This window comes from Paralichthys olivaceus, chromosome 9, assembly GCF_024713975.1.
Source record: "Paralichthys olivaceus isolate ysfri-2021 chromosome 9, ASM2471397v2, whole genome shotgun sequence".
In the NCBI taxonomy this organism is placed as follows: domain Eukaryota; kingdom Metazoa; phylum Chordata; class Actinopteri; order Pleuronectiformes; family Paralichthyidae; genus Paralichthys; species Paralichthys olivaceus.
Window position 1 is genome coordinate 19,818,724 of NC_091101.1, and position 18,204 is coordinate 19,836,927.

Sequence of the window (18,204 nt, forward strand, 5' to 3'; positions counted from 1 at the left end):
ACATCAGCACCAAGTTATCTCAAGTGTCAGGACTTTGGAAAGATTGTGTGAGAAACTAGATCGATTCAGACCAAAGAAGCACAAGGACTTGGAGGAAACGTCCCTTCTGTGTTTGTTTCGCTCTCAAATTTTACAATTTTATTTTCGTAATATTACGACTTTTCCTCATAAAGTTACAACTTCAGATATAATATTAGCCTAAAACTTTACTCTCATAATATTAGGAATGTTTTCATCATAATATCACAACTTTTTTCTCGTATTACCATGACTTAAACTTTAACTTTATACCATGATTAATGACTACATGAACAATAACTTCAAAGTGGCCTTAAAACACGTCGTAAAATTGTACTTTAAGATATATTTATATATTTTAAAATACCAAATTTGTATCTAATACACATGAATGCTGTCATCATCACTGCAGCTGTTCACACATCAGTCTCTATCTCTAACATTATTATCATCATGTCAGGTGACTTCTGTTTGTCAGCTGATCACAGGTGAAGCTTGGCACTTCCGTGTTTACATTGACTGACTCCGGGCCGGACTCTCATTGGTCGGTCACAGACGCACTTTTCATTTATTGGTTTAGAGCCGCGTCAATCACCCATGGGGGCGGTCCGAACACAGCAGGAAGTAGATGCGGAAGCGTGTTTGCCTTTGTTTCTCTGAGCGGTGAAGAGTTTACAGGTAGAAATGATCTGTGTATTGTTTCTGCTCCGGCTCCTGGTGTTCATCAGACCCGCAGCGGAGGCGTTAGACAACGGTCTGGCTCTGACACCCACCATGGGCTGGCTGCACTGGGAGAGGTTCATGTGTAACATCGACTGTGACAAGGACCCGGACAACTGCATCAGGTGAGAGGCTGCAGGAGACTCAGGTACAGACTGACATCAGGTGAGAGGCTGCAGGAGACTCAGGTACAGACTGACATCAGGTGAGAGGCTGCAGGAGACTCAGGTACAGACTGACATCAGGTGAGAGGCTGCAGGAGACTCAGGTACAGACTGACATCAGGTGAGAGGCTGCAGGAGACTCAGGTACAGACTGACATCAGGTGAGAGGCTGCAGGAGACTCGGGTACAGACTGACATCAGGTGAGAGGAAACACAACAGGAAAGTCTCTAAAATAGATTAAATTATTATGTACTAGGTCTTAAATATTAGTAGGTAGGCCTTAATTGTGTTAAGATTATTCTAATGAGAGCTCCATTGTTTTAAGAGACAAGAGAAAACTCTTGTATTGAACCAGTAGAAACCTGCAAAAACCCTGTGCAGCACCAATATGAGCTCACTGGTGGAATTGTTTTCTTATATTACTCATTGATATTACTCAACCATGAACAACAGCAAAACTGGCGTTCACTGTAGCGAGGATTCCTTCCGCATGTACATATTTGTTGTCTGCCATATTGCTGTTGAACATGACATTGAACGCTGGCATCTTAAGAGATACTATCAGCCCTGCCTGTCTCCTCTTGTTGCCCTGGCAGTGAGCGTCTGTACATGCAGATGGCAGACATGATGGTGAAGGAGGGCTGGAAAGAGGCCGGCTACGAGTACGTCTGCATCGATGACTGCTGGCCCTCCCATCAGCGAGATGCCCGGGGCCGCCTGCAGGCAGACCCCAAAAGATTCCCCGGGGGCATCAAGAAACTGGCCGACTACGTGAGTAGTAATGGGTACAAAAACTCTGAATGTAGCATCAGTGCCATAAATCCTCTATAGACATGAAGGAGAGTTAGGAAGCTGCAGCTGGAAGGTGCATGTGCTGTGCTGTGACTGTTTTGTTCTAGTTTCCAGTATTTGGGCTGCATTAAGAACAGTATACACGGTTATATAATAGCAAACCATGTCATATTAAACACAGATTGTAAGAGGGATGAGCTGCAGTGTAACAGAATCAGTGGTGCAATGCATCTACGTTTTTGAGAAGATCTGATTCAGTAACTACAGAAGAAAAAGTGATGACATGTTCAGACAACAGATTAATTATATATATATATATATATATATATATATATATATATATACATACATATATATATATCAATTCAAGGCGACCTGCAATTATTGACATAATGAAGGGGGAAGATGCTGATGTAGAAACCAGGTCTCAGATTTCATACAGATAGAAATTGAAGTGAGATACCTAAGCATTAAATTGTCTCAGGTAGGCGTGTGCTGTCGTTCACTCTGCTTCACAGTCACAACACAGATGAGTTCCCTGCACTGTGGGCCACCGTGACACCGGCAGCTGAAAAGTTATATTCTCCAGGAAAGAGATATATTTAGCTCCAACAAGGCAGAGCATCAAGTTCTTAGCTGTGCAACATCGCCACCTCCTGGCACAAACCCATAACCTGTCAAAGACATGAATATTGTAAATTTAACAGAATAATTCTGCTTGTATGTTTCTGTTTTAAGATCCATTCTAAGGGTCTGAAGCTGGGTATCTATGCAGATGTTGGGAAAAACACCTGTGCTGGATACCCCGGCAGTCTGGGCCACTACGAGACAGACGCTCAGACTTTTGCCGACTGGAATGTGGACCTGCTCAAATTTGATGGCTGCTACATGGACTGGACCCTGCTGGGAGAAGGTGAGCTGTTGATTTGGACAAACAAGTGGTGGAGCTTCATCAGCTTGTGTGTCCATTTGTATTCATCAGTTCTCCTTCATACACTAACATACAGTTTTATGGCACTGGCAAATATCTTGTTCCAAGCATCTTGGAGAGGTTCGCTCGGTTCTCTCTGTGTTTTTCATGATGTTGACATCAGGGCTCTGTAGGGGCCACACCATCTGCTGTAGGACTCCTTGTTCTGTATAACCCTGGCAGTATGTTTGGGGTTGTTGCAGGATTAATTTGGGACCAATCAGACGGTTCCCTGATGATATTGTGTGATGGATAAAAATCTAAACTGTATTTTACAGTTTATGTAGATAAACTCAGGAAACTTTCACAACAGAATTTATAAGTGACGTCTTAGCTCCTTCAGTTCTGGGTTCATTATTTGAATATTCTGTCGTTGCATGTGGTTTAACCTGTTGTTCTTCACCCTGGCTAAGGCTACATAAACATGTCAAAAGCACTGAACCAAACTGGAAGAAGTATCCTGTACTCCTGCGAGTGGCCTTTATACGAATGGCCTTTCAAACAGGTGAGAGAACTCGTCTTGATATCACATTAAATTTCAGCAATTTCACACGATTCTATATAACATTGAAATTAAATTAAAGAACATTTATCTGTGATGAGACCATATGTCTCATGTTACGCGACATAAAAGAGCATCTCTGTGCCTCCAGCCGAACTACACAGCCATCCGTGAGACATGTAACCACTGGCGCAACTTCAATGACGTGTACGACTCGTGGAGCTCGATCAAAACCATCTTGGACTGGACTGCTTCTCATCAAGACGTCATTGTTCCCTCGGCTGGATCTGGGGGCTGGAATGACCCTGATATGGTACTGTGCTCCGCTCGAGCTCTTCTACACTCCAGTCTGACCTCAAACTGAAAATAGAACCACTCTTCAAGTACCCAACCATTTTATTACCAGTCTTAACAATTGTTGTAGACAAAGGAAAGCTGATTTGTTCCTCAACTGTCTGGCATTATGAGAAATAGACTTAGCATCACTATCACTGTGTGTCCAGTATTACTAGAAGGGCACTCAAGCACATACTTCCACCAAAACAGTCTCCTCATGAAGCCACATTAAAATTTACTTTGTGTGGACTTTTATTTGGGATCAGTCTCCTAAACATGGTAACCTACTAACTAATCCAGCTAATGAGCAGACAAATGCAGCTCCATGGCTGGGATATTTATTATAAAGAATTAATATAAAGGATGAATTACTTTGTTTTAGAGTTGCCAGCAGTTTGAATCAAGTAATTTACTACCCAAAAAAAGTATTTCTTCTTTGCATTGTTTTCATTTATAGGCTGTAGAGCTTAATTTGAAACAGGACTCAACTGAACTTGTTAGTGAACTACAGGTTTGTTAGAAATCTCAACAGTATGTTATTGATGTGCTGCATCTCACTAAGCCTGGTTGACACTGGTTCATTTCTCTAGCTGGTCATTGGGAACTTTGGCCTGAGTCACGACCAGCAGGAGTCTCAGATGGCATTGTGGGCCATAATGGCGGCTCCTCTGCTCATGTCTAACGACCTGAGGGACATCTGTCCTCGCTCCAAGGGGCTGCTACAGAACAAACGAATCATAGACATCAGCCAGGACCCGCTGGGCAGGCAGGGATACCACACCATCAAGGTGAGCATGTGACATGAAGCAGGGTCACATCCTGGAATGCCCATTTAAGAAATGATAGATGCTATATCATTAATGAACCCTAATTATTCTACAGGTGGACAGTTTCGAGGTGTGGGAGAGGCCTCTGTCTCAGAACCGTCTGGCTGTCGCTGTTCTGAACAGACAGGAGATTGGTGGTCCCCGGGGGTTTGTCATCAGAGCGGTTCCTGGCTGGAAGATCTGTGACCCTCAGTGTAACGTCACACAGATCCTGCCCCAGTACAAGGAGCTGGGTGTCCAGACTTTTAAGAGTGAAGTGGTTTTATCAGTGAACCCTTCAGGCACCGCTCTTCTCACCATCACTCCCATCAGCAGGTTTAGGACATACAAGCTGCACTGGCAGGACACGAGTGTCAGACACAAGCAGGAAACCATTTTGTAGTCCTCAGGGGGTTTAAGACTTTAATCTACCAGCACTGCATTGATTAATTAAAGTTTTAAAATCATTGGTTTTGTACAAAGCAAATGGGAAATCTAGTTTCATTTGAGTTTGTTTGAATGAGTCTGACACTGGGATGAACTACAGTATACTGGCTGCTTTATGAGTAAATCACTGTAATGTTTTTGTACACTTGATGTGTGAATTGTCTACAATATGCTGTTAAGATTAAATCATCTCAAAAGGTCCAGTTTGTAGAATACAACTGCACAAGTATTCAGTTTTTGTTTTATCACCCGGGAATAAGAAACATGATCCTAGATTGAGACTTGCTTAAATCAAGAATAGGTCCTATACACGTCTGCCATGTTGCACTGATGTGTATTCAATAGCCCAGAATGGACAAACCTACACTGGCTCTAGAAAGGGTTTTTTTAGTTGACGTTACCTGAAGTGTAGTTTCTGACACACATGAAAAAAGGAGAGGTACTTATTTGCAAGATGAAACTTCAGCTTGAAGCTATTAAATCCTACAGACTGAACCTTTTTAAAGAATACCTGAATTTTGTACATTTGCATGCTTTGTGAAAATAAAAGGGAAAAACAACTCAACGTTTGTTTTTACTACATTTAATGAAAATTGTGACAACTTCCTCCAGAAGACTGGACCACAGCTTAGAACTGGATGACCTGGCCCTGTAAGGGGAAGACAAGAAGACTTTGTTAAGAGCAGTTACACAACTTGTGGTAGCAGGTGTGAGTCGTGTGTGGCTCAATAAGACTGCTGCAGTCAATTCAAACAAAACATCTGTTGGAATATACATGAAAATGAGTGCCCCATCATGTTTGACATCTGTACGAGTTTACTCATCCAAACATTGAGTCCTGATACATAAATTAATTTCTTTATAATTCATTCAACTGTCAAGTGGATCCACAAGACTCTCATAGCTTGTATTATTTTAAGAAGAACTTTATCAAACCTATTTGAAAGTTCATACTTTCAGTTTAAAGTGCTGTGTTTAGGTTTAAGTGGCATTGTTACAATTTAAAATTACATTTTTATATCTTCCACATATTTAGTTTGGGCAACTGGATCAATACAGTGACTCTTGAGTTCTTGTCAAAGGACTGAGCTATAGACAGCTTGTTTTTCAACTGTCCTGCAAATCACTTCCAGTTTACTAATGAAATTCACCCACAAACACTCCACTCAAATCATCTGCAATGAAATGTGCTCTTGTAAAAACTGAGGTCAAATTTACCATCAGGCATAAAACCGTTCCTGATTCTAATGTTTAAATGTTCTTTCAGTTCAACCTGCCTCTCAACATTAGTTTGAGAACAACTTGGGAAGCCCTGAGTCCTGACTTTTATATGTAGTTCCTACTGCTTCACTACTGATTTGGGTTCAGTCGTGTGTTCAAAAAGGGTGCACTTACTGGTTAACATGCACATTAGTGCTGAATAAAGACAAATACAAACGTAAAAATACTATGGCAGGAAAGCAGTGAAGCTTAAACCATGTAGGTGTGTCTGCTCACTTTAAATACTAGTGTTACACAGCTCTAACGTGTAGCTGCTTTCACATTGAGTCAATGTGAGATGTCAAATGCAAATTTAGGGAAGGTGAGCTTTTAATTTGAACTTATCAAACATTATCACAGCAGGACATCCACATCTCAAATGGTAAACTTTCACTAAAAAACTATCCAGATGTAGTTTTATCAGTTTGTTTTTTAAACATGAGCTGATTCACCATTAAGTGTTGAGCTGACTGTGGATCCACATGTAGCGGATTTATATATTGAGTCACAGCATTCGTGTAGATCTGACGACTTCAAAATCCACTGCACATCATAATTATCCTGCACCACAATGAAACAATTCACAAAGAACAGAACACAAAGACAAACGCTTACCTTTCTCTTCTTGTCACCTCCCAACTCGAAGTGCTTGCATCTCTTGATGGCCAGCATTCTCTTGGATCTGCAGTTGGGCTCCACACACTCCAGCCTCAACACAATCTTCTTTGTAGTCTTAGCCTGTACAGACAAACTATAGATTAACATCCCCACCTCTGCAACAACAGACACACACAGAAATAAGATCACACTTGCCTTCTTGCGGAAAATAGGCTTGGTCTGACCACCGTAACCACTCTGCTTTCTGTCGTATCTCCTCTTACCTGCAAAAACATTTAAAGATCAGCTACATCTCATTACACTGAGTTTACCACACAGACAGTGGAGCCATCATCGTCAGGATGTTTACCCTGTGCATAGAGGGAATCCTTCCCCTTCTTGTACTGGGTAACTTTGTGGGGCTGGTGCTTCTTGCACTTCTTGCAGTAGGTCCTCCTGGTCTTCGGGACGTTGACCTACAGAGAGACGATAAACTTTACCAGTCTGATCACACGTGTCGAGTCCAACCAGCAGGAAAAAACAAACCATTAGCCTCGTGCGTGGCTGCTAGCTACCGGCTAACGAAGCGAGTTAAATGAGCTAAGCCATAGATAGGAAATGCAGCAGCCATTTTGTTATTTGAATATAAATATTAAAATGATTGTTAACGTCGATAAGGTTCATCTTCCTCTTTTCTCCCCCGGTAAGTGGACATGGCAGCTGACATTAGCTAGCGGGCTAACAGTGCCGTAAGCTAGCAGGCTAACAGTGCCGATATTTACGGTTAATAAACAGGATATTAGTTAACACGTGTCCCTGACATTAGTTAAAATAGTTCGCCAGTGTTGCTACTTGAACAATTATCTTTTTTTATTGTCATTTAACAGACAGGTCGGTTCGTGCGGAGGCTCGAGCAGCACCGACACATCACACATCGCTCACAGACAAACTAACAACGTTACACGAGCTCCAGGTGAACGATATCAGCACAGTGACGCGCACCACCGTGTCCCTCACATGTCAGAGGGAACCACGAGTGAACACGCGCTTTAAACCTGGAGGATTGAGTTAGATTCGTTAAAGTGGATTCATGGCGGAGATTCTCACCATGGCTGCGACCCAGTGCAGAGGAAAAGAGGACGAGGGAAGCCGGAAGCACTCGTTATGTAGACCCCAGCTGGGAACCGGCGGTAATTCTGCAGTCTGCCCCCTAGCGGCAATAAACACCAGACGGTCACTTGAACCACAAACGGGAGAAAAAGAAAGAGTTTGAATTTAATGTGAAATTATTACTTGGACGCATGTTTATCACATGACTTTATTATATTTGTATACAAACCACTACACTGAAAGGTGTATATAATCTACATATGTATACTTTATTGTTTTTTTTTGTATTGCCTTTTTTTAATATTTGTATTCTCTTGTCTACCTCATTGTGACCTGCCCGCTGCTTTAACAACTTTCCCTGGTGTGTGGATCAATACAGTTTTTTTTTTTTATCATATCTTGTCTTCATCTTATATTTTCTTGCAAAAGTCTAACATGCGGTAGACATAATACGGCTACTGCTAATAATTATAATAAACTTTATGTACATAGCACCTTTAAAAACACAGTTACAAGCTGCTTAACAAGTTAAAAAATTTAAAATTACAGGGACACTGGGAAAGAATTAAAAGAAGAAGAGGAAGAAGAAACTTTCAGAAAATAATGTCTTTATGAACAACTTTAATTTGTATAGCACCTCTCAAAACAGAGTTACAACATGCTTTACTGTTTAAGAAGAATAATTAAAAACAAGCTACATGAGAGAATCAAAAGCAATTTGAAGATCATAAAGCATTAAAATACAAATATAAGAATACAAATGTTACATAATTATGAGAAAAACTAAATGACATAAAACATTATAAAACTTGTAAAATAGTCAGATCACAGCTGAGTAACAAGTAAATGAGTAAATACAAATGAAAAGTTTGCCAGATGGATCTCCTCAGGGAAATTGCAGTGCCCTGCTACTTATCACCACAACTGTCCAGAGGGCTGATATGAGAATGAGCAGGAAGAAAAAGGGGAAGTAAGCAGAGTCGATTCCTCTCTGTGTGCGACTTGCATCACATACAAACACATTTGATGGGAGGGGAGCGGACAGAGGTGAAGGTTTCTGCCATCGGTACGAGCCTCAGCATCTGTAGTCTTTCTGCTGCTTGACTTTATTCTTTTTTGGAGTGACTGGGTAAGTGACATGTCTCTCTGAATTCATGGTGTAAGGTTAAGAAGTATTTTTAGTCATGTTTTTTATTTAGAAGGTATCATGCAGATTTGTGAAAGTGCTGCAGCTATTCAGCCGGGGAACCAAATGACCAGCACATGAGTCAAATGATAGTTATGTGATTTGCTAAAAATGTACTTGTTTTTGTATGTTTTGTTCAAGATGATGCTCTTTGGTGAATTCTGTACTCAAGGGGAGTTTTGAGTGGTTTAATTTAACTCACTTCTACTGAACATGATTCTCACTCTTTTTTTTCTTTCTGTCTCTCTCTCTCTGACACACACACAGTCACTCACACACAGTAACTCACACACACGCACACGCACACACACACACACACACGCATGTATCCTCCTTATCGGTCAGGAAGTGACAGGAAAAGAGATCATCTACAGTTCTTCCTGTGACACCAACCCTTCTATGATATTGATGTGTTTGTATGTATGCCATTTATGGCAGTGTCATACGTGGTGGAGGATATCACACATTTTAAGACTGAAGTATTTTCCATCCTGAAACATGTTCATTAGAGTTTGTGACTTGGTACTTAGTATCTCTGCCTTTTGTATAGTGACACACTGACACAGTTGGAGATATTTGCGGGCTGCCCAGTTGGCCATCAATCTGACAGTCAGATATATACTTGACATGTTTCCGTACAATTAAATTATTCTATGAGATAAAAACTCGAAACTCTTTTTCATTTCATCTCATGGAGTCAAACTCATACATGTGGTCTGTGGAATTCATTGCCCAAAACCACACGAACAACTGTGAAGATAAGCACTAAAACATTTTTCTGCAACGTGTCAAAGTGTTGTTGCAGTGCTGTGCAGTCATTGAGGGGAATTCTGCAAAATCTAAAAAAAGAGAGTGTGGTATTTCGTTGTGGCAAAGTGACGTGTAGTAGCAACACAACACAGGTGTGTATCAAATGCATATTTAATGTACCAACCATACATTAATCATAATTTAGAGAGAAAGAAAATGTTATATGGTTGAGGTGCAGCAGAGCACTTGGTTTCTTCTCTCCCTTCATATTGCAGTACAACACTGATGCAACTTCCCCATCAGTTTGTCTGTGTCAGCCACCTTGAGTCAACTCCCTTCAAAACAGTAGAAAAGAAAATCTCGTTCTGGTTGCCATGATACAGTGAAATATGGACGTACAGATTCATTCCACTGGCTCCAATCGAGCAGGGATGGGCGCGTTGATTATCTGTTATTAGAGTTTATTGACCTCCACTCGGATTTTGTGATGTGAGAATTTATTGGGTTGCAACGAATGAGGAATGAGTAAACAATGTTTCACAGAATAGGGAACACGGCCGTCTGTTCATGACAGCACAAACCAAAAACCAATAACTTGTCACTCTCCTGGTTAGCAGGGGCCGACAGAGGCTTCTGGTCGTGTTACAGTTAATATGATATAAGGAAGTGCTCACAAGCTGAAAATAGGCCGAGCCGAAACACAGTGAGCACTCAGCTGTGTGACAAGGGTGAGTTTGAGCATCTGATAGTTTATATTTGACTTGATAATAAGGCACAAAGACTCATTTCCTTTAGTGCATTCAGTTATTTTGTTGTATTTGAAAATGATATGTGTCCAGATCACAGTTTAAACAGTAAGCTGTGCTTTTGTTTGATGAAAATACATCTGTAAATAACTTTTTTTTCTAGTTTTGCACCGGACTGTGGCGCTTTTCTTTACGTTCTTCACATTCTCTTGTAATTTTTCAAAAATGTCAAGATACTCAAGACGTCTATCTTATTTTATTCTCTCATCTGGCCAAGGTGTCAACCGAGGCCATGTCTTGTTTTAGAGGTGAAAGTTTCATTTCAGAACTTGATACTGAAAACAAGACACAGTTGAGAAGATTTTTCATTTGCTTACTTATCTTATGATGCAGATGTAATGTGAGCATGTGTCTGCGTCTACATGAGAGAGGGACATGGTGGAGGGATTGTTTGATATTTCATAATATCCAGTCAGCTTCATGTCCAGATGAATTTATGTGTCTGTGTGTCAACAGTAATAATTAATAATATTATATTTTATTTCATGGCACCTTTCCAGACACCCAAGGACACCTTACAATATAAATGAACACGAGTAAATAAAATAAAACTACTGCTATTGGATTAACTGGATTCTAACAATAGCATTCAAAATCAAATTTAAAAAAGTGATATATATTCATGTGTGTCTATAGGTGTCCACATTTATATAACATGATTTATTACACCCCAATACAACCTTTGGATTCAGGTAATTGTGCTCCACTCATATAGTTTCCTATGCATTAGCAATACAATGTCAGATAAGCGAGTTGGAGGCCACTTTAATCCAGTATGTGATGTCACTGTTGGGAAACAATGCAAACGATGCAGCTAATCATGAGCGGATATCTGTGATGAACAGATATCTGCTCACACTCGTGCTGCGCGTCTTAATACTTCTAAATAATATTTAGTCTAGAACGTGAAACCACTTTTAAACTCACAAGATTCAGATTTTGAAAAGATCCATGAATTGCTTTTTGATAAATCAATACAAATGTAAAGAAAGTGAAAATCTGGATCTGCTTCAAACTTTAAGGTTCTTTCTTGGGTCATGTCCCACCCCACCATAACATTTAATGGAAATCAGTTAACAAACAAACAAACGCAAAACAAAAGCATTTCATCCACAGAGGAGGTAAAAATACTTTTCAAATGCAAACACTGAATAATCAGAAGTGAAGTGAAATGCAACCTAAGGCTGCCTTACAAGGAAGTAATGATATAATATAATAAGTTATAAGTTTATACGTTTATACAGTAATAAAAGCAATATAATAAGTCAAGCACAGGGCAATAGGAGAGTAAGTCAATGGGAACTTTACTGAATGACCTAAGGTTCAAATAGTGTTGTGCTGCCCCAAATGTAGATCATTGCTGACTGAACCATGTCAGAAAGCATCCTGGAGGAAGTCTTCATCAAACGATCCCAGCAGAAGAAGAAGACGTCCCCTCTGAACTACAAGGAGAGGTGGTTTGTCCTCACCCAGGAAAAAATCGCCTATTATGACTATGATCCAGACAAAGGGGTAAGGAACAGCAAAATCATTCAAACAGCGTCACATTTGTCTCAGATCAACTTTGCTGGCAGCTTTTACCAGACAGTTTACTCATCTTGTAAGCAGAAGCGAAAAGGTCTGAGAGGATCGGTCGACCTGGAGAAGATCAAGGGTGTGGAGACGGTGCAGCCTGATTCCAACCTGAGCCCAGCACTCGAGAAAATGTACGCTTTTCAGGTACTGAATACACTTTATAGATATGAGCTCAGGACAGCAAGAATTCCATGTATAGCAATATCAATATAGGCAACTGTAGATCCCAGACAGACAGATAGACAGACAGACAGATAGATAGATAGATAGATAGATATATAGAGATTACATGTACAATTACAGTGAATAACATTTTTTAAAATCTCAAACTTATATCGAGAAGAATAAGACATTCGACAAGATGAATATCCATAAAAGTAAATCTCATCTTAAATTCTTCTCTCTCTTCAGATGAAATGTCTGTTTATTAAAAATAAATCTTATCTTTAATCATACAGCTTCGGCTTCTCTATTTTCTTCTTCATCTTTGCCACAGATCATTTATGATGAAGGGCCGTTGTACATCTTTGCAAAGACTGAAGAAATCCGCGCACATTGGCTAAAGAGGCTGAAAGAAAGTAAGGGCCCGCACAGAAGAGGTGCACCTACGCAAATTCATATGTTGATTTAATGTAAATGTCCTTTGTGTGTTTGTGTGTGTCTGTATTTGTGTATAGTGGTTCGATTCAACAAGGATCTGATTCAGAAATACCACCCATGCTTCTGGGTGGATGGGGTGTGGCTGTGCTGCCAGCAGGAAGTTAAACAAGCGATGGGTTGCAAGGTGCTGGACAGTAAGAACGGTGAGAAGAAAAAAATCCGTTTGGTTTGAAATCTGCCACAATGGACAACTAAACCTTTTCATAAATTCATCTATCAATTCGTAATTTACAGGATTTACATCTAAGCAGTCTCGCCGAAGGGGATCCAGAAAACCTCTTCCTCCAACTCCAACAGAGGTGCAGGCCCAGATCCTTTAGATTCATATTCACAAATAACAGACAATGTTGTGCATTGAGCAAATACATCCACTAATCTCATGTCGTTACAGGAAAAGCCTGGTCGGCCTTTACCTCCAGAGCCTCCTGAGCCCCCTGCCCCCTCCGCAGACATGACTGTCATAGCTGAGTACAACTACACACCCGTGACAGAACAAGACCTGGAGCTGAGGAAGGATGAGAAGTACACCATCCTCGAGATGTCAGACACTAACTGGTGGAGAGCTCGAGACAAATATGGGTGAGATGAAATGAATAAAATGACTGATTTCTACTGATTTCAAATGTGAGCTAAAGTTTACAAGTTGAGTTGATTTGTGTGCATGTTTGTAGACAATGTTTGTATCTACAATGTGTTGTGCTTTATTTTGCAGCAAAGAAGGATACATACCTAGTAACTTTGTCGTGGAAGCAAAAAGTGGGTTAGAAAGATTTGAGTGAGTATGGCTATAATTGTAAATAATGTTTTTATCCATTTTTAATATACAAATTATTCATTTTATGTTGGAAAATGTCAAAGTTCTTGTTTGTGCATAAATATATTCTTGACTTCTGAAGCAATGGATGAAGCAAAAAAAAGCCGTTCTCCGGAAAAATGACTTTCATATGTATTTTCACAGCTGGTATTGCAAGAATATGAACCGCAGCCAGGCAGAAAAGCTGTTAAAGACTGAGGTATTACATTCACAGTGTAGCTGGACTACATTGAATTTAACAGGTGTGAAATAAATTCTTATATGTAAATAAATGCCCCCCTCCCCCACAGAATAAAGATGGAGGTTTCTTGGTACGGGACTCAAGCAAGGCTGGGAAATACACTGTGTCTTTGTTCAGCAAGGGTGGTGGGTGAGTACATGCCCAGTGGTGTTATAACACATGGCATCATTTACAGAGTATATGGTACCCACTGGCTGCACTCAAGTGTGAACATGTGAAAAGAAGAACTGTTTGTAATGAAAGCGGAAACAGACGGAGGGAGAGATGTAAATGTTTCATGCAAATCATGGACTAATCTGCCTGCAGAGCATTTCCATCGCAGAGCTCAAACACTGAACTGCACTGAGGAGATATTATCCACTCATGCATGTACGATTCCAGTGTCAATGAAAACCCAGTTGACAAAATCGTCTTTAAAAGTTTCTCATCTTTTTTCTCTCCACAGTGAAACAGGTGGAAGCTGCAGACATTATAACATCTGCACCACGGCACAGGGCCAGTTTTATCTGGCAGAGAAGCATTTCTTCAGCACCATCCCAGAGCTCATCAACTACCACCAACACAATGCAGCAGGTTGATGCAGTACCTCGGAACATATGGCTCATAGAAAAGAAAATATTCTTATTTACATCAGTTTTATTGAGAATAATTACACTGTCAAAGTCTATCCATCAGATACGCTGACGTCAGAGGTAACTATGTGGTTTTGTCGTCTCCTTGTTAGGAATGGTGAGCAGGCTGAAATACATCGTGGCTAACCGGACCTGGCTTCCATCCACAGCAGGGCTTGGCTATGGTGAGAGTACGACTGTAAAAACTTGGACTACAGACAGATTATTCAATTATTCATCATAATTTCTGGAAATGAACCTTAAAACAGATTCTGTGTGTTTGCAATGAATAAACCACCAATCCTCTGAGAGCATACACTGTAAATGCTGCATACGTTAAAAGGATGTTAGTGACAGTTCAGGACACCAAAAGTAAAAGTTACATTGTCCCCTCTGCCAGAGGTGGTTATATTTTCATCAGTTTGTTTGGTATTTAGCAATATTACATAAAAAATACTGGGTGGATCACCACAAATGTATCCAGAGCAGTTGCAAATCCAGGAATTTTAGTTTTCACCTTCTTTAATATTGCATTTTTCAACATTTTCATTGATTTCTCAGAGCATAATTAATGGATCTTGATGTAGAGGACTATTATTTATGAGTGTGCATCTGGATCTAGTGAATTTAAATGTAGTTTCATAAGGGGGCTGCTCTAAGTGCCATTCTAGTTAAAAGAGTAATTTTTTAGATGCACTCTTTCTTGCAGTTACAAATAAAAGCATGATAACTTATATGTTAAAAGATAATCTATTTTTTTGCAGATGCTTCAATTATAAACTCTCTTCTCCCTTGTTTGCTCCAGGTGTGTGGGAGATCGAACCACATTGCCTCACCTTCATCAAAGAGCTGGGCACTGGTCAGTTCGGAGTGGTGAAGTACGGGAAGTGGCAGGGCCAGCATGACGTGGCCATTAAGATGATTAAAGAGGGATCCATGTGTGAAGATGATTTCATCGAAGAGGCTAAAACCATGATGTAAGAAAACTAACAAGTCCTAATCTGGACTGAGCTCACCATCATGTTGGACCGTTCAAAAATCTAAACTCTGTGTTTATTTTACGCCCAAAACTTAAACATACTGATGTGTCACTTCTGTAACTTCTGTGAGGAAAACCAACTCATGATACTGAACTTCCTTCTCCTTTTTGTACAAACCAGGAAGCTTAACCATGAAAACCTGGTCCAGCTCTACGGCGTCTGCACCAAACAAAGACCCATTTACATAGTGACCGAGTTCCTGTCCAACGGCTGCCTGCTGACGTACCTCAGGGAGGGTCTGAAGCAGCACCCCACAGCCGTCCAGCTGCTGGAGATGTGTAAGGACGTCTCAGAGGGAATGGCCTACCTCGAGTCAAATCAGTACATCCACAGAGACCTGGTGAGAGACAAAGATCTTCTGTGCAACAGAACATATCATTCCTACATCACTGCGTCATGTTGCGATACTGTGGGCTCCTGTGTTTAAAGATAAGGGGACAAGTTTAATGATTGAACAAAAAGTGATGTGTGTTTTATTTGCAGGCTGCCAGGAACTGTTTAGTAGATGCCAATGGTACAATCAAAGTGACTGACTTTGGACTGTCAAGGTAAAATACAGGATGTAAAAGTACATCTGTCTTCAATAACATATAAAACCCCTGTGCTACACATGTACACCAGTGCAGTCACTGTAGTGACTCTGGACTTACTTGAAGAAACCTCTAGCAGACTCAATGTGGGCGGCCATCTGCTTCCACTGGTTGGAGTGAGTGGAGAATAAATGGGAGAGACAGGAAAGGTGGGTGGGTGGAGAAGAGGGACAAAGGAGAGACTCTGAGTCTTTGATTAAACCTGAGTCTGCATGTCTTTGGACTGTGGGAGAGAAACCATGCAAACACGGGGAGAACATCCACACAGAAAGACTTCAGGACAACTGGGATTTGAACTAAGAACCTATTCGCTGTGAGGCGACAGTACTAACCACTGCTAATCATGAACTTAAAATCAACCAAAACACAATCACAACATATAAAGTAAATCAATTTAGCTTCACCTCAACCAACCACAACAATGTAACACACTACACAGCATGTACTTTGTCTATTGATCCTTTAATTTGTCGACTCTTCTTTACTGATTTTAATTTTGTCAAATGTGAAACTTTTCTTGTTTTTACATTGTGGTATTTGTACATTCGCACTTTAAGTTAAAGTCCTCCCTCCTCTGCTTCAGGTACGTCTTGGACGACGAGTACACGAGTTCAGCAGGCTCCAAGTTCCCTGTCCGCTGGTCACCTCCTGAAGTTCTCCTCTACTGCAAATTCAGCAGCAAGTCAGACATCTGGGCATATGGTGTGTAAATGTACATTTTCAGTTCCTGTCGCATTTCTGGTCAATAATAAATGTACCTTAAGTTTAAATGTCTTGACAAACTTCAGGCATCATCACTTTTTTCTCATCACATGAATCGTCTCTCACTCAGGGGTTCTGATGTGGGAGATTTACACTTTGGGTCAACTTCCATACGAACGTCTAAACAACACAGAAATAGTGGATCAGGTGTCGCGGGGTCTGCGTCTCTACCGCCCCCAGCTGGCCAATGTAAAGGTCCACAGCATCATGACAAGCTGTTGGGCTGAAGTAAGTAACTTTAGTATTTTATTGTGAAAAGAGGTAAAAATAAAAAAAGGTCCTTTACTCACAAACACAGCGTTTTCAAGTATCAAGGTACTTATACTTTATATCAGTAAATTAATGTAATTAATGTTGTTTCTACTTCTACTCCACAACATTGTGGAGGCAAATATTGTTCTTCCTACTCCACTACATTATCGTTATCATTATTGAATCTTTATCTAATCAGGCCAAGATCTCTTTTCCAAGAGCAGCCTGAGAATGATCGTATATTTTAGATCTTTTATCCTCATACAACCCTGCTCTCACTTTCAAATCCGAGGCTCTGGAACACCCTGCTCGAGGAAATACTGCAGGCTGAGTCAGTAGCTTCCTGTAAATCAAAGCTTAAAATGTACCTTTATCATACTGCATTCACTGATTTGACCAAAGTCTTGTAATGGGCGGTCATTCTTACTGTTTGTTTTAGGGCTATATAAATTAAGATTTTTTTTCATGCTTTAATTTGCCAACCATAATGACTTCCTTTACGTCTGAGACTTTACTTGATGCATAAACTTCTATTCTTTTAACATAGTACATTTTGAAAAGCAAGTGATTCACTCGTGATAGAGTATTAGTACTTTGTTACGCTTTGTTTCTGCGTGGCTACTTAAGTAAAAGATCTGAGGACTTCTTCCATGGATGTATTATGACAATGAGTTTACAAAGACTGATGAGAGGATACGAAATCTTTGTCTGAACACTAATCTCACTGTGCTTCCTTTTTTTTTGTCAGAAACCTGAAGAGAGACCCAACTTTCAGGAGCTGGCACTGACTGTTCAGGATTTGCTGTATGAGCTCCAGTAGATGTCAAATAATTCACACCAAGACACACACACACAACCAGTTCATTCTCTGAATGTAAAAACCTCAACAAAAAGTAATGTGAATATGTGTAATGGGAATGTCATGACAACTCATTGATTAGAATAGTTTTCTTATTGCAGAAGTTCAGTCCTGTAGATCAACATTTAAAATGTGTATATTTTGTTGAAGGTTGTTGGATTAAAACTATCATATGTGTTGTATTGTATTATTGTTGTAGGATGTTGACAGCTTTGCATGTGGACAGCAGCTTTGTAAGAGCAGATGTGTTATGCAAATAAAAGTCAAATATACAAAATGACTGAAACATGTGAACTGAAAGCGACAAGCTTTGCAAAAATGGAGATAAAAATAAT

The 18,204-nt window shown here is 40.2% G+C and overlaps 3 protein-coding genes across 5 annotated transcripts; 2 read left to right on the forward strand and 1 right to left on the reverse strand.

Moving 5' to 3' along the window:
- Window positions 1-611: 611 nt before the first annotated feature.
- On the forward strand, window positions 612-5,316 carry gla (galactosidase, alpha). The gene is made up of 7 exons (XM_020083413.2): window positions 612-863; window positions 1,500-1,674; window positions 2,434-2,608; window positions 3,079-3,170; window positions 3,319-3,480; window positions 4,094-4,291; window positions 4,386-5,316. Exons 1-7 carry the CDS (start codon window positions 703-705, stop codon window positions 4,710-4,712), a joined length of 1,290 nt encoding a protein of 429 aa, XP_019938972.2. The 5' UTR covers window positions 612-702; the 3' UTR covers window positions 4,713-5,316.
- Window positions 5,317-5,323: 7 nt separating this feature from the next.
- rpl36a (ribosomal protein L36A) lies at window positions 5,324-7,851 on the reverse strand. Of its 2 annotated transcripts, none has more exons than XM_020083424.2 (5): window positions 7,721-7,851; window positions 6,984-7,089; window positions 6,830-6,897; window positions 6,632-6,754; window positions 5,324-5,405 (listed from the first exon to the last, which is right to left on the reverse strand). In XM_020083424.2, the coding sequence occupies exons 1-5, from the start codon at window positions 7,721-7,723 to the stop codon at window positions 5,385-5,387; spliced, it is 321 nt and encodes a 106-aa protein (XP_019938983.1). In that variant the 5' UTR covers window positions 7,724-7,851; the 3' UTR covers window positions 5,324-5,384. The 2 variants fall into 2 exon arrangements, with proteins under 2 accessions (XP_019938983.1, XP_069387167.1); XM_069531066.1 differs by lacking the exon at window positions 7,721-7,851 and adding an exon at window positions 7,160-7,255.
- Window positions 7,852-8,718: 867 nt separating this feature from the next.
- btk (Bruton agammaglobulinemia tyrosine kinase) lies at window positions 8,719-18,146 on the forward strand. 2 transcript variants are annotated; one of them, XM_020083386.2, is made up of 18 exons: window positions 8,719-8,852; window positions 11,819-11,977; window positions 12,074-12,184; window positions 12,537-12,618; window positions 12,718-12,843; window positions 12,935-12,999; window positions 13,092-13,279; window positions 13,413-13,475; window positions 13,659-13,713; window positions 13,805-13,884; window positions 14,201-14,328; window positions 14,480-14,551; window positions 15,172-15,343; window positions 15,527-15,746; window positions 15,890-15,954; window positions 16,580-16,698; window positions 16,829-16,986; window positions 17,759-18,146. In XM_020083386.2, the coding sequence occupies exons 2-18, from the start codon at window positions 11,837-11,839 to the stop codon at window positions 17,828-17,830; spliced, it is 1,917 nt and encodes a 638-aa protein (XP_019938945.1). In that variant the 5' UTR covers window positions 8,719-8,852; window positions 11,819-11,836; the 3' UTR covers window positions 17,831-18,146. The 2 variants fall into 2 exon arrangements, with proteins under 2 accessions (XP_019938945.1, XP_019938955.1); XM_020083396.2 differs by having other exon boundaries at window positions 8,811-10,387.
- Window positions 18,147-18,204: the final 58 nt, after the last annotated feature.

Coding starts and splice junctions, on each gene's coding strand:
- gla (XM_020083413.2), top strand. CDS start 703: ATGATCTGTGTATTGTTTCTGCTCCGGCTCCTGGTGTTCATCAGACCC. Junction 864..1,499: donor GACCCGGACAACTGCATCAG/GTGAGAGGCTGC, acceptor TTGCCCTGGCAG/TGAGCGTCTGTACATGCAGA. Junction 2,609..3,078: donor CTGGACCCTGCTGGGAGAAG/GTGAGCTGTTGA, acceptor ACCCTGGCTAAG/GCTACATAAACATGTCAAAA.
- rpl36a (XM_020083424.2), bottom strand. Junction 6,898..6,983: donor GGATTCCCTCTATGCACAGG/GTAAACATCCTG, acceptor ATGTTTTTGCAG/GTAAGAGGAGATACGACAGA. Junction 5,406..6,631: donor GAGGTGACAAGAAGAGAAAG/GTAAGCGTTTGT, acceptor TTCCCCTTACAG/GGCCAGGTCATCCAGTTCTA.
- btk (XM_020083386.2), top strand. CDS start 11,837: ATGTCAGAAAGCATCCTGGAGGAAGTCTTCATCAAACGATCCCAGCAG. Junction 14,329..14,479: donor CCACCAACACAATGCAGCAG/GTTGATGCAGTA, acceptor TCTCCTTGTTAG/GAATGGTGAGCAGGCTGAAA. Junction 15,747..15,889: donor AGTACATCCACAGAGACCTG/GTGAGAGACAAA, acceptor TTTTATTTGCAG/GCTGCCAGGAACTGTTTAGT.